Here is a 14,384-nt window from a genome sequence, read left to right on the forward strand (position 1 = left end):
CACTGTAGTTGACAAAAATATTGTTTCTATTGAAATCGAAGTTGAGAGTGACAGTGAAGTTATCTGGTCACATATAACTACTCTAAGTGAAACCAAGTTAATTGTTGGATGTTTTTACGGGCCACCCGATTCGGCTGTGAAAGCTTTAGATCGAGTCAAAGAAAGTCTACGGTCAGTAGCGCATAAATACCCAGATCACGTTACACCATTTGAAGACGACCTCAACTGGGATTAGCGATCGTGATGTCATTATAGCAACTAAACTGTGATTACGAAAGTTAATGAATGTTACGAACAGTAGGCGTATGTTTCGGTTAGAAAGAGCAGATAAGCAGTTGTTAGTATCTCATTTAGACAGTGAATTGACATCACGTAGTTCCAGTAAAGTGGACGTAGAAGAATTTTGGGCGAAGTTTAAGCAAATTGTAAATCGTGGTATGGAAAATTATGTGCCTAGTAAGTAAACTGACGACGGAAGAGACTCACCATGGTTTAATAACGAGAATCGAAAAATGCTGAGGAAGCACTGTTGTTGCACTCTCGGTTCAAAAGAGAATGCACAAACGACGACAAGCAAAAGTTAGTAGGGATTCGTGCATTTGTGAAAACATCTAAGCACGAAGCATACAACTACCAGCGTCACACATAGCAGAAGATCTGGCGGAGAACCCGAGAGAATTCTGGACCTATGTAAAGTCGCTAAGTGGGCCTAAAGTTTCCTTCAAGTAACTTATTGACCAGTCTGGTGTGGTAGTTGAAGATAGCAAAACGAAAGCAGAAGTTTTAAATTTCACATTTAAGAAATCGTTCACGCAGGAGAATCTTACAAACATACCGTCGCTTGACAATCGAACAGGTTCCCGTATGGATGACGTAATAATAAGCATCTGTGGCACAGAAAATCAACTGAAAGAGCTGGAAACAAATAAACCGCCAGATCCGGACTGAATCCCAGTTAGGTTTTTCAAAGAGTACTCTAAGACATTGACCCCACACCTAGCTTGCACTTACAGTGAATTTCTCACCAAGCGCAAAGTTCCGAGCGACTGGAAAAAGGCTAGTGTGAAATTCACCTTGCCCTTTTCTCACATGATATACTGCGACCTATGAATAAAGGGCAACAGGTAGATTCCATATTTCTGGATTTCCGGAAACCGTTTGACACGGTGCCAAATTGCAGGCTGTTAACGAAGGTACGAGCATATGAAATAACTTCAAATATGAGAGTGGCTCGAAGACGTCTTAAAGTAATAGGACCCAGTGTTTAGTCCTCGACAGTGAGTGTTCATAAGAGACAGTGGTATCGTCAGGAATGCCCCAGGCGAGTGTGATGGGACCGCTGTTGTTCTCTACACACTTCAATGATTTGTCGGACGGGTGGGCAACAATTTGCATTTATTTGCTGATGATGCTGAGGTGTAAGATGACGAAGTCGAGTTACTGTAGGAGATAGAAGAAGACTTGGACCAAATTTCTGGTTGGTATGATGAATGACAGATAGCTCTAAATGTAGCCAAATGAAAGTAAATGCGGATGAGTAGAAAAAACAAACCCTTAATGTTCGGATACAGCTTTAGTAGTGTCCTGCCTGACACAGTCACGCCGTTTAAATATTTGGGAATAACGTTGTGAAACGATATGAAGTGGACGACCATATGAGGACTGTGGTACGGAAAAGCGAATTGTCGACTTCGGTCTATTGGGAGACTTCTTGGAAAGTGCGGTTGCTCTGTAAAGGAGACCGCTTTTAGGGCGCTAGTGCGACCTATTCTTTACTGGTCGAGTGTTTGGGAACCATATCATGTGGGATTAAACGAAGACATCGAAGCAATACAGGGGCGCGCTGCTAGATTTGTCATTAGCAGGTTCGACAACACTCAAGTGTTACGGAGATGCTTCAGGAACTCAGATGGGAAACACGGGGGAAAGGCGACGTTCTTTTCGAGGAACACTACTGAGAAAATTTAGAGAACCGGCATCTGAAGCTGACTGCTGATGTATTCTAATGCCGCCAGCATACATTTTGCGTAAAGACCATGAAGAAAGTAGTTGTACCTTCCGCTACGCGCCGTACGGTGGATTGTGGAGTATTTATGTAGATGTAGAGCATTTCCATAATACTCACGTGTTGATCGAATTCACGGGTAAAAATTCTAGCAGCAAGCCTCTGAACTACTTCAATACGATATGATGCTGATCCCCAACAATCAAGTAGTATCCAAGGACAGGTTGCTCAAGTAGACTGAATGCATCTCTTTTATAGATGAGTTTGAGAAAGTTGTAAACAGGAGGAACAAATGCAGAACCATCCCGAAGGACACTGCCTTATGAATGGTATCAATGCACATTCTGCAACAAAAGATCATTTAAAATTCAGCTTGTTTTATGCATTCACGATCACAGCATACAGTAGACGTGAGCTGAAACCTAATTTCTTGACTTCTGAAATAGAGTTTCTTGACTTCACTACTTCTAAACCGTTCGTAACAGTTACTCTGTTAGCAAGAAGTTGTTCAAATTTCTGACAGTGAATTTGTTTTAACAGGTCTACGAATTTTGAATATTGTGTTCTGTTATACACACACCAAAAAAAGGTTTGCATCGCCTCGGTTCCAAGAGTTCCGGAACATGTACAGAAAATTAGAATAGAGATCAACATGGACATAATTTCCGCCATTTTTATTGCTCACGAAAACCACACATTGCATGTTGTACCACCATACAGCGAGACCTTCAGAGGTGGTGGTCCAGATTGCTGTACACACCGGTACCTCTAATACCCACTAGCACGTTCTCTTGCATTGATCCATGCCTGTATTTGTCATGGCATACTATCAACAGAAGAGACCCGTGGTCTAGAGGGCCGGCACGGTAGCTCAGCGTGTTCGGCCAGAGAGCCGATTGGCCTCTGTAATAAAAAACTGAGTGGAAGGATCAACCACCGAACTTGAACAGGATGTCTTGCGACGTCCGCAACGACCAAAAGGGGTAGCGTCTTTGATTCATAATCAAAACGTCTTCGGTCCCGGGTTCGATCCGCGCCACTGCCTAAATTTTGATAAATAATCAGCATTGGCGGCCGAAGACTTCCGGCATAAGAAGTCAGCCTCATTCTGCCAACGGCCTTGTCAAAGAGGGCGGAGGAGCGGATAGAGGTTCAGGGCACTCTCTTGTTCTAGGGGTAGGAAATTTCCCCTAAAGGCGGAAGAATGAGCAATGATCAACCACATGAGGATGCAGAAGGCAATCGAAACCACTGCATTAAAGACACGTAACGTGTATCCACAGGACATGTGGCCTGTAATTGAAGAAGTGTCATGATGATCTCTCCATTGGCAAAAGATTCCGGAATAGTCCCCCATTCGGATCTCCGGGAGGGGACTGCCAAGGGGGAGGTTACCATGAGAGAAAGATTGAATAATCAACGAAAGGATAACGTTCTACGAGTCGGGGCGTGGAATGTCAGAAGCTTGAACGTGGTAGGGAAACTAGAAAATCTGAAAAGGGAAATGCAAAGGCTCAATCTAGATACAGTAGGGGTCAGTGAAGTGAAGTGGAAGGAAGACAAGGATTTCTGGTCAGATGAGTATCAGGTAATATCAACAGCAGCAGAAAATGGTATAACAGGTGTAGGATTCGTTATGAATAGGAAGGTAGGGCAGAGGGTGTGTCACTGTGAACAGTTCAGTGACCGGGTTGTTCTATTCAGAATCGACAGCAGATCAACACCGACAGCGATAGTTCAGGTATACATGCCGACGTCGCAAGCTGAAGATGAACAGATAGAGAAAGTGTATGAGGATATTGAAAGGGTAATGAAGTATGTAAACGGGGACGAAAATCTAATAGTCATGGGCGACCGGAATGCAGTTGTAGGGGAAGGAGTAGAAGAAAAGGTTACAGAAGAATTATGGGCTTGGGACGAGGAATGAAAGAGGAGAAAGACTAATTGAGATCTGTAACAAGTTTCAGCTAGTAATAGCGAATACCCTGTTCAAGAATCACAAGAGGAGGAGGTATACTTGGAAAACGCCGGGAGATACGGGAAGATTTCAATTAGATTACATCATGGTCAGACAGAGATTCCGAAATCAGATACTGGATTGTAAGGCGTACCCAGGAGCAGATATAGACTCAGATCACATTATAGTAATGATGAAGAGTAGGCTGAAGTTCAAGACATTAGTCAGGGAGAATCAATACGCAAAGAAGTGGGATACGGAAGTACTAAGGAATGACGAGATACGTTTGAAGTTCTCTAACGCTATAGATACAGCAATAAGGAATAGCGCAGTAGGCAGTACAGTTGAAGAGGAATGGACATCTCTAAAAAGGGCCATCACAGAAGCTGGGAAGAAAAACATAGGTACAAAGAAGGTAGCTGCGAAGAAACCATGGGTAACAGAAGAAATACTTCAGTTGATTGATGAAAGGAGTAAGTACAAACATGTTCCGGGAAAATCAGGAATACAGAAATACAAGTCGCTGAGGAATGACCTAAATAGGAAGTGCAGGGAAGCTAAGACGAAATGGCTGCAGGAAAAATGTGAAGACATCGAAAAAGATATGATTGTCGGAAGGACAGACTCAGCATACAGGAAAGTCAAAACAACCTTTGGTGACATTAAAAGCAACGGTGGTAGCATTAAGACTGCAACGGGAATTCCACTGTTAAATGCAGAGGAGAGAGCAGATAGGTGGAAAGAATACATTGAAAGCCTCTATAGGGGTGAAGATTTGTCTGATGTGATAGAAGAAGAAACAGGAGTCGGTTATAGAAGAGATAGGGAATCCAGTATTAGAATCGGAATTTAAAAGAGCTTTGGAGGACTTACGGTCAAATAAGGCAGAAGGGATAGATAACATTCCATCAGAATTTCTAAAATCATTGGGGGAAGTGGCAACAAAACGACTATTCACGTTGGTGTGTAGAATATATGAGTCTGGCGACATACAATCTGAATTTCGGAAAAGCATTATCCACACAATTCCTAAGACGGCAAGAGCTGACAAGTGCGAGAATTATCGCACAATCAGCTGAACAGCTCATGCATCGAAGCTGCTTACAAGAATAATATACAGAAGAATGGAAAAGAAAATTGAGAATGCGCTAGGTGACGATCAGTTTGGCTTTAGGAAAAGTAAAGGGACAAGAGAGGCAATTTTGACGTTACGGCTAATAATGGAAGCAAGGCTAAAGAAAAATCAAGACGCTTTCATAGGATTTGTCGACCTGGAAAAAGCGTTCGACAATATAATATGGTGCAAGCTGTTCGAGATTCTGAAAAAAAGTAGGGGTAAGCTATAGGGAGAGACGGGTCGCATACAATAGCTACAACAACCAAGAGGGAATAATAAGAGTGGACGACCAACAACGAAGTGCTCGTATTAAGAAGGGTGTAAGACAAGGCTGTAGCCTTTCGCCCCTACTCTTCAATCTGCACATCGAGGAAGCAATGATGGAAATAAAAGAAAGGTTCAGGAGTGGAATTAAAATACAAACCGGAAATAAGTCCAGGCCCCACTTTTAAAACTTCAGAGGTAGAAAGCTTTCCATCATCGGTCTCCAAAACCGATATTTTTAATAAACTAACCTCTGAAATGATTAAAATAATAATTATATCGCTATCAAACGTAATAAATATTAATTTTATTAAATTAAGACACCCAATATCAATAATACTTTTCATTATCCTACAAACTTTTCTAGTTGGATTAATAACAGGAACAATAATGGAAAGATATTGGTTATCATATATTTTATTTTTAACGTTTCTTGGTGGTATATTAGTTCTATTTATTTATATTACGAGAATTGCATCAAACGAAATATTTCAACCTAAATCAATTACGATAATTATTACATTAACAATATGAATATTTATTATATCAACATTAATTATTTTAGATATATCAATATTTATAGACTTTTTCAAAAATACTGAAACTATAAATATTGATAATTCAATCAATTATCAAGAAATAACAATATCTTTAGAAAAACTATATAATAGACCAACATTCATTATTACAATAATAATAATAATTTATTTATTTTTAGCACTATTAGCAGTTGTTAAAATCACCAACATTAACCAGAGACCTATTCGTAAAATAAGATAATTTACTAATGAATAAACCCTTACGATTGAGACATCCTTTAATTAAAATCATCAATAACTCTTTAGTTGATTTACCTGCACCAACAAATATTTCAATTTGATGGAATTTTGGGTCCCTACTAGGGTTATGTTTGGTAATTCAAATTGTAACTGGACTATTTTTAGCTATACATTATACATCAAATATTGAAATAGCATTTAGTAGTGTAGTTCACATCTGCCGAGACGTAAATAATGGCTGAATTATTCGAACCTTACATGCAAATGGAGCTTCTATATTTTTTATTTGTATTTATTTACATGTCGGACGAGGAATTTACTATGGATCTTATATATACATACACACCTGAATAATTGGTACAGTAATCCTATTCTTAGTTATAGCAACTGCATTTATAGGATATGTTTTACCTTGAGGTCAAATATCATTCTGAGGTGCAACAGTAATCACTAATTTATTATCAGCAATCCCATATTTAGGAACAGATTTAGTTCAATGAGTATGAGGAGGGTTTGCTGTTGATAATGCAACATTAAATCGATTCTTTACATTCCATTTTGTATTACCATTTATTATTGCTGCTATGGCAGCAATTCATTTATTCTTCCTTCACCAAACAGGGTCTAATAACCCTTTAGGGCTAAATGGAGATATTGAAAAGATCCCATTTCACCCATACTTTACTTTCAAGGACTCTATTACATTTGTATTAATAACATCATTATTAATTATACTGTGCTTGATTAATCCTTATCTCCTAGGAGATCCAGACAATTTTGTACCTGCCAACCCATTAGTAACTCCTGTCCATATTCAACCATAATGATACTTCTTATTTGCATACGCAATTCTATGATCAATCCCTAATAAACTAGGAGGTTATAACGATATGTTTACGTAATGTGTATACATAAACATACAGTTATAAATGTCCCCGTTCGTAGTCTCTAATTATAACAATATGTTACTTTTGTGCTGTAACATATAGCTATAATCAGCGGTGGAAACATATTTGCGAACGCCGACCGTGTGCGGCTGTTTCTTGTTGGATCGTCTGATCAGTCGGAAGTTGCATTGCAGAGGAGAGTAAATGCCTATTCAAAATATAATTATTTTGGATAGCTCAACATGAATTTCCTAAGGGACCGTAGTTTATCATGCATTTTTCAATAGATCATGGCGCGGAGAAAATATTTCACCGCATGCAACTTCCGTCCGAACTCGACGAAAGAATTCGTGACTGTGAACTCTCTATTTGGCAGAAACATATAGAAAATTAAATAATTTCGTGAAGAAGTGAGACATAGATTCTATAGTAAATGAATAGTCCATACACCAGTTCCATTTAACTCTGAATTTATGGCAAGTAATAGACAAACTTACACTGCAATGAAGAAATTAACATGGATGCCGTTTTGACTGGCACTTCTCTTAATGAAAACAATTCCTTTGACGTTTTCACATACACGTCGCACAATAAATCTGCTGCTAGGCACTTTTAGTATTACACATTTACTTTACACTAGAACAATATTAATTTTGACAATAATAATACGGCGGCAAGACATGCGCGTCCGACACAAATTACAGGAGACAAGAGAAGAATGAGTAACTGTTCATCGAGAATATCTCGTACATCTAAACAAAATGTGTAAAAATGTTCTTCTTCTGTCCGTTTTTCGCGCCGCGGTTTTCAAAGTCAATAACTCACAGTATCTCTGACGGCGCTTCGACAATAAACAAGTTACATCACAGGTCGTTCACCTTTTACATTTTCGCAACATTATTTGCTAACTGTAGCTGTTGCCGAGCGACTGCTCGATTAATGAATGATTTAAAATGATAAGGCAATCACATAATGTTACAAGGTGTTATTGCATTATTCTTACCAATTAGAATCTTAATAATTTTACCATTTTATAATAAAACACCATTCCGAGGTATTCAATTCTATCCTATAAATCAGATTTTATTCTGAATCATAGTAGTTGTTGTATGCTTATTAACATGAATTGGAAAACGACCTGTTGAAGAACCTTACATTATAACAGGACAAATCTTAACAATTATCTACTTTACATACTTCTTAATTAATTTACATGTTGCAAACGCATGAGATAAGCTAATTAAGGAATAATAAGTTAATTAGCTTAGGAAAAGCATATGTTTTGAAAACATAAAACTAGAAGTTTAACTCTTCTATTAACTTTTCTTAAAAAATTTCACTAAATATATGAAATAAATAAAATTTTTAAACCAACAAAGAAAATAAAAAAATTTAAAGATAATGGCAAAAAACTCTTTCAAGCTAAATACATTAACTTATCATAACGAAAACGTGGTAATGTACCACGAACTCAAATAAAACCAAAGGATATAACAGCAAGCTTAATAAAAAATACAAAAGAATAAAAGTCACCACCTAAAAAAATTAAAGCTAATAATATTCTTATAAAAACAATTCTTGACCCCCACCTTCCTGATCAATGATCAATGATACGATTCGCTGATGATATTGCTATCCTGAGTGAAAGTGAAGAAGAACTAATTGGTCTGCTGAACGGAATGAACAGTCTAATGAGTACACAGTATGGTTTGAGAGTAAATCGGAGAAAGACGAAGGTAATGAGAAGTAGTAGAAATGAGAACAGCGAGAAACTTAACATCATGGTCACGAAGTCAATGAAGTTAAGGAATTCTGCTACCTAGGCAGTAAAATAACCAATGACGGACGGAGCAAGGAGGACATCAAAAGCAGACTCGCTATGGAAAAAAAGGCATTTCTGGCCAAGAGAAGTCTACTAATATCAAATACCGGCCTTAATTTGAGGAAGAAATTTCTGAGTTTGTACGTCGGGAGTACAGCATTGTATGGTAGTGAAACATGGACTATGGGAAAACCGGAACAGAAGAGAATCGAAGCATTTGATATGTGGTGCTATAGACGAATGTTGAAAATTAGATGGACTGATAAGGTAAGGAATGAGGAGGTTCTACGCAGAATCGGAGAGGAAAGGAATATGTGGAAAACACTGATAAGGAGAAAGGACAGGATGATAGGACATCTGCTAAGACATGAGGGAATGACTTCCATGGTACTAGAGGGAGCTGTAGAGGGCAAAAACTGTAGAGGAAGACAGAGATTGGAATACGTCAAGCAAATAATTGAGGACGTAGGTTGCAAGTGCTACTCTGAGATGAAGAGGTTAGCACAGGAAAGGAATTCGTGGCGGGCCGCATCAAACCAGTCAGTAGACTGATGACCAAAAAAAAAAAAAAAAAAAAAAAACTACCAACTCAGAGTGGTTGGTGCAAAAGTCATTCACAAGATGTGCACGACGGGGGCGCGAACTGTCGTCCATGAAGACGAATGCCTCGCCAATATGCTGCCGATATGGTTGCACTATCGGTCGGAGGATGGCATTCCCGTATCGTACAGCCGTTATGGCGGCATCCACGACCATCAGCGGCGTACGTCGGCCCCACATAATGCCACCCCGAAAAAGCAGGGAACCCCCACCTTCCTGTACTCACTGGACAGTGTGTCTAAGGTGTTCAGCCTAATCGGGTTGCCTCCAAACACGTCTCCGGCGATTGCCTGGTTGAAGGCATATGCGACACGACACTCATCGGTCAAGAGAGCGTGATGCCAATCCTGAGCGGTCCATTCGGCATGTTGTTGGGCCCATCTGTACCACGCTGCATGGTGTCGTGGTTGCAAAGGCGGACCTCGTCATGGACGTCGGGAGTGAAGTTGTGCATCATGCAGCCTATTGCGCACAGTTTGAGTCGTAACACGACGTCCTATGGCTGCACGGAGAGCATCATTCAACATGGTGGCGTCGTTTTCAGGGTTCCTCCGAGCCATAATCCTTAGGCAGCGGTCACCCACTTGCAGTAGTACCCCTTGGGCGGCCTGAGCGAGGCATGTCATCAACAGTTCCTATCTCTCTGTATTTCCTCCATGTCCGAACAAGATCGCTTTGGTTCACTCCGAGACGCCTGGACGCTTCCATTGTTGACAGTCCTTCCTGGCACAAAGTAAGAATGCGGACGCGATCAAACTGCGGTAGAGGCCGTCTAGGCATGGTTGAACTACAGGTAACACGAGCCGTGTACCTGCTTCCTGTTAGAATGTCTGGAGCTGATCGGATGTAGGGCCCCCTCCGTCTAATAGGCGCTGCTCATGCGTGGTTGTTTATATCTTCTTCTTCTTTCCGTACCTTATAAAACATGAAGTTATTTTGAGGGCGTGATGATCGTCCGATTTTTTTTTTTTTTGTGAAAACGCTTATGCTTTCTAAATAAAACAAACGTTGTCAATATTGTGCATATTTATTTTTCATGTCTACATATTTGCATCCGTCTGCCGCTGGAGGGCTCCACATTGTAGCGTGTAACACGACGGTGTTTAACGTAACTATGACGGTGTGTAAGAAACAGCGAGCTGCAATCGAGTTTCAAATTCGAGGGGTTCATCCACACATATACACCCTTTCCTTCAGCGTGAAACTGCCAGAACACACACGAGAGCTGCGACGTCTGCGACAATGCACTCCTTGAATTCACTGTCATCGATCATCCTCCATATAGTCCCGATTTGGCCCCAATCGAGTTTCATCTTTTCCCAAAACTAAAATAACGCCTTCGAGATCTTCACTTTGATACTGATGAAGGGCTGCAAGCAGAAGTGAGATTGTGGCTCTGTCAACAAAGTCACACACTCTACTGTGACGGTACTGTTCTTGTAAGGAAAAATGTACTCGACGCCAAGGTAAGTATAGGTATTCCTTTTCAGCATGCTCACGTATGTTTCTCATTTCATTTGCGAACTAACGGGATGATTTTTGACATTCTTTTTTCGTAAGATAAGATTTTCAGATCAGCTATCCGAGTGAACAATCTTCTCTGTGAGTTACGATCGCTGCATGCACGATAATCAATGAAATATTTAGAGGAACAGTAAAGCTACGTAAATGGCGGATGACTAGCCGATGGAAGAACATCCATAATTCCATTCAGTATTAATCAGGCATTGCTGGTAGGATGCTCTTTTGTTCTTTTTTGTACTATTTAAAAAATAATCGTAATTTGAACAATGTTCTCTGTTTATTTAAAAACGACGCGTTTCGCCTGGAAAGGCATCATCATATTATCTGAAAATATGACTACGAGATTACAATGAATCCGGCTTTGTCCTATCTTGGACTACTATAAAAGTAAAATAATCTTCAAAAACGGACCGAACGAAATTAAATACAGAAAAGTTGCGTAACTCACGTTAAAAAAATTCAGAAATTTTCTGCAAAAAGCTTCCATCAAGAAGGTATGATTCCGATCAAAAGGCACTAAAAGGCAGCCCGTATAGAACATATATTAAAAATTAATGAAATAAAATCGCCGAGATTAGTAATGAGGAGAGAACGGAGGAACCTAAAAATGCGTACTACCTCAGAGAGGCGAAAGCAATCATAGCAGCGCAGAAGAGAACCTCGCGTGCAAGCTGTAAACACAACTGTACATTACAACAGCACCAGAAGGTCGTCTGTATTCGCACAGTGGATACATATAAATGACAGCTCATGCAAAATATTGGGCTAGTAGTAATGATAGGCAACTTGCGGCGCTGCCGTCGGGTGTACAGTGTGATAACGGCGGGCGTAAAATACAAATAGTAATAGATAAATTAAGAAAGAAATCAAATCATAATAGAGCACATGGGAATATACAGTACTTAATGCAGGACGTGCTAGATCGAAAGCTGTGCAGAGAGATACAGAAAACCCTTAAGTTCAAAAGCAGTGCAAAAGAATAACGAAGTAATATACGTAGAGCAATAAAATAAAGATTACACTCAGAATATAAGGCTAAAACGTAACAATCCTGGAAAGATAAAATACAACTGCATACACATGACAAGCGGCCAAGGTCCTCGAAATAAAAAAGCTAAAAACTAATAAACTGTTTAAAAATGGGAAACATGCATTTTTGCCAGATAACCGATCGTTGAGAAACATATCCTTCTTACTGGATGGATGTCTAACAATTTAGCTTTCACATTGTAGACTCGACGGCAGCGCATAGCGCCTGTCATTACTAACAGCACAACATTTGCATGAGGTCCCATCACTATGTGAAAACGTTCCGGCCTCTGGCTCCGTTCTAGTGTAAGGCTGTGTTTACAGTTTGCGAGCGAGGTTCTGTTCTGCGTCGCTGAGCCTGTCGTCGCCCCATTTTTCGGTTGCTCCTTCGTTCTCTACTCATTCTTGATCTCGGTAATTTTATTTCATTAAATTTTAATATTTTTTTCCATATAAGTTGTCCTTTAGTACGTATTTTCTGATTTTTGAACGAGAGTTGCATTACGTCTCTCCATGTAATTATATTCGATCGGTTTTATAGAAGTTTTATAGTAGTCCGGGATAGGATTGTAATGTCGTCGTCAACTGATATTTTCAGATAACCTGGTGAAGCTCTATCTGGACTAAATGAGTGTTCGTAAGTTCATAAAGAACATTGTGCAATCTATGTTTTATTTTAAATAGTAGCAATAGAAGGCTGCTGTACCACCACGCCAAGATGGAATGGTACAATTTTTCCTTTTGTTTGTATATATTTTTGCGTCACAATCACATGAACATTTCACAAGGTCGTGACCCGTTTCGACTAGGCAGTGGTCATCTTCAGACTAAAGGCACACGATGCAAGTAGTTGCTGTTGCATTATCATCAACATTTTCTTGCAGTATGTGTCTTTAGTCTGAAGATATCACTAGCTAATCAAAAATGGTTATCACATTCTGGAATGATCTTGTGATTCTGTAATAAAAAACATAAAAATAAAAGAAGGTAATCAGTCAGTCACTCAGTTTCCACGAAAATTACATTATCTTTCATAATACGTTCCACGAGATGCGTATCTAACTCCTTAAACCACTCACATTTATTCCTCGTGCATTTCTGTGCCGTTTCCAGTACAGCCCAAAGTGCGTCGATATGTGCATGATGAACACGACCGGACCTACGGTTGCGCAGTGCGTGCAAAGAAGCAAGCACGTGGCGCATGTCACGCCCGCCGTTTACTCTCACTTGCGTTGTACGGAACAACCCGCGGGGGAGCCAGAGGGCAGCGTGCCACGACGGCGCACGCCAAGGCAGCGAAAGCGACATTGCCGGCGTGCCGCGAATCCCACGGTGATGGCCACGCCGTCTGTCCTGTCCTGTTCTGTCGCACTGCTCTGCCCATCGTACTCCGCGGGGTTTTCCACCGCTGGCAACTGGCCCATCCACCGCCTGATCACCGTCATGTGAATGTTCAACAAACCTCCCTTTTCTCAAAACACTTTCCTCCCAAGTGTTAAGAAATTCAGTCAGTGTCTTAACGATTTCAACTTGAAACGCTATGAACGCAAAATTAGTTGTCTTCTCGTTCCTTGTTTCCTTCCTAAAATTCTGCCCACTCTTTTTGCTTATATCCTCTTTTATTAATACTCCCTTCTTCATTGGTTCGTTCGTTGCCATCTTTCCCATCTTGATTTTACCTCCTCATCTGTCTCTTCTGTTGCTTTCTCCAGTCACTTTCTTGCTGCCCTCTTCTCTTCTTTCGCCTGTCTCCTCATCCCATTTCTGCGCGATATTTCTACGGATCATTTCTTACCCCTTTCTTCTTATTCCTTTTTCCTATTTCCACTTCTCTTTGGTGTCCTTTGTGGTTCCTCTTATTACTCTCCATTCATCCCTACCATCATTTCCTCCTACATCCATGTCCTTCACCTATTCCTCCCTTCCTCCCTGCCCTTGTTTCTGCTACTTTACATTTCTCCACTTGTTTTGTATTGTATTGTATGTTAACCGGGACCTAGAAACGACAGAGGGGCTCCGTCCCCGCCACAGCCGCAGTGGTCCAGAACCCCACTTCACCCCTCCACCACCCCACACCGAACCCAGGGTTATTTTGCGGTTCGGTCCCGGTGGACCCCCCCAGGGAACATCTCACACCAGACGAGTGTAACCCCTATGTTTGCGTGGTAGAGTAATGGTGGTGTACGCGTACATGGAGAACTTGTTTGCGCAGCAATCGCCGACATAGTGTAACTGAGGCGGAATAAGGGGATCCAGCCCGCATTCGCCGAGGCAGATGGAAAACCGCCTAAAAACCATCCACAGACTGTAACCCCTATGTTTGGGTGGTAGAGTAATGGTGGTGTACGCGTACATGGAGAACTTGTTTGCGCAGCAATCGCCGACATAGTGTAACTGAGG

General features: G+C 40.6%; 1 protein-coding gene across 1 annotated transcript in view; it reads right to left on the bottom strand.

Annotated features, from left to right (window-relative positions):
- LOC126252461 (atherin-like) overlaps positions 1 to 13,429 on the bottom strand; it is a 70,389-nt gene extending 56,960 nt beyond the window's left edge. The window contains exon 1 of the mRNA XM_049953357.1: positions 13,231 to 13,429. Within this exon, the coding sequence (XP_049809314.1) occupies positions 13,231 to 13,429 (199 nt within the window). The remainder of the gene's footprint in view (positions 1 to 13,230) is intronic.
- Between the last annotated feature and the right edge of the window lie 955 nt (positions 13,430 to 14,384).

This window comes from Schistocerca nitens, chromosome 4, assembly GCF_023898315.1.
Source record: "Schistocerca nitens isolate TAMUIC-IGC-003100 chromosome 4, iqSchNite1.1, whole genome shotgun sequence".
NCBI classification, from domain to species: domain Eukaryota; kingdom Metazoa; phylum Arthropoda; class Insecta; order Orthoptera; family Acrididae; genus Schistocerca; species Schistocerca nitens.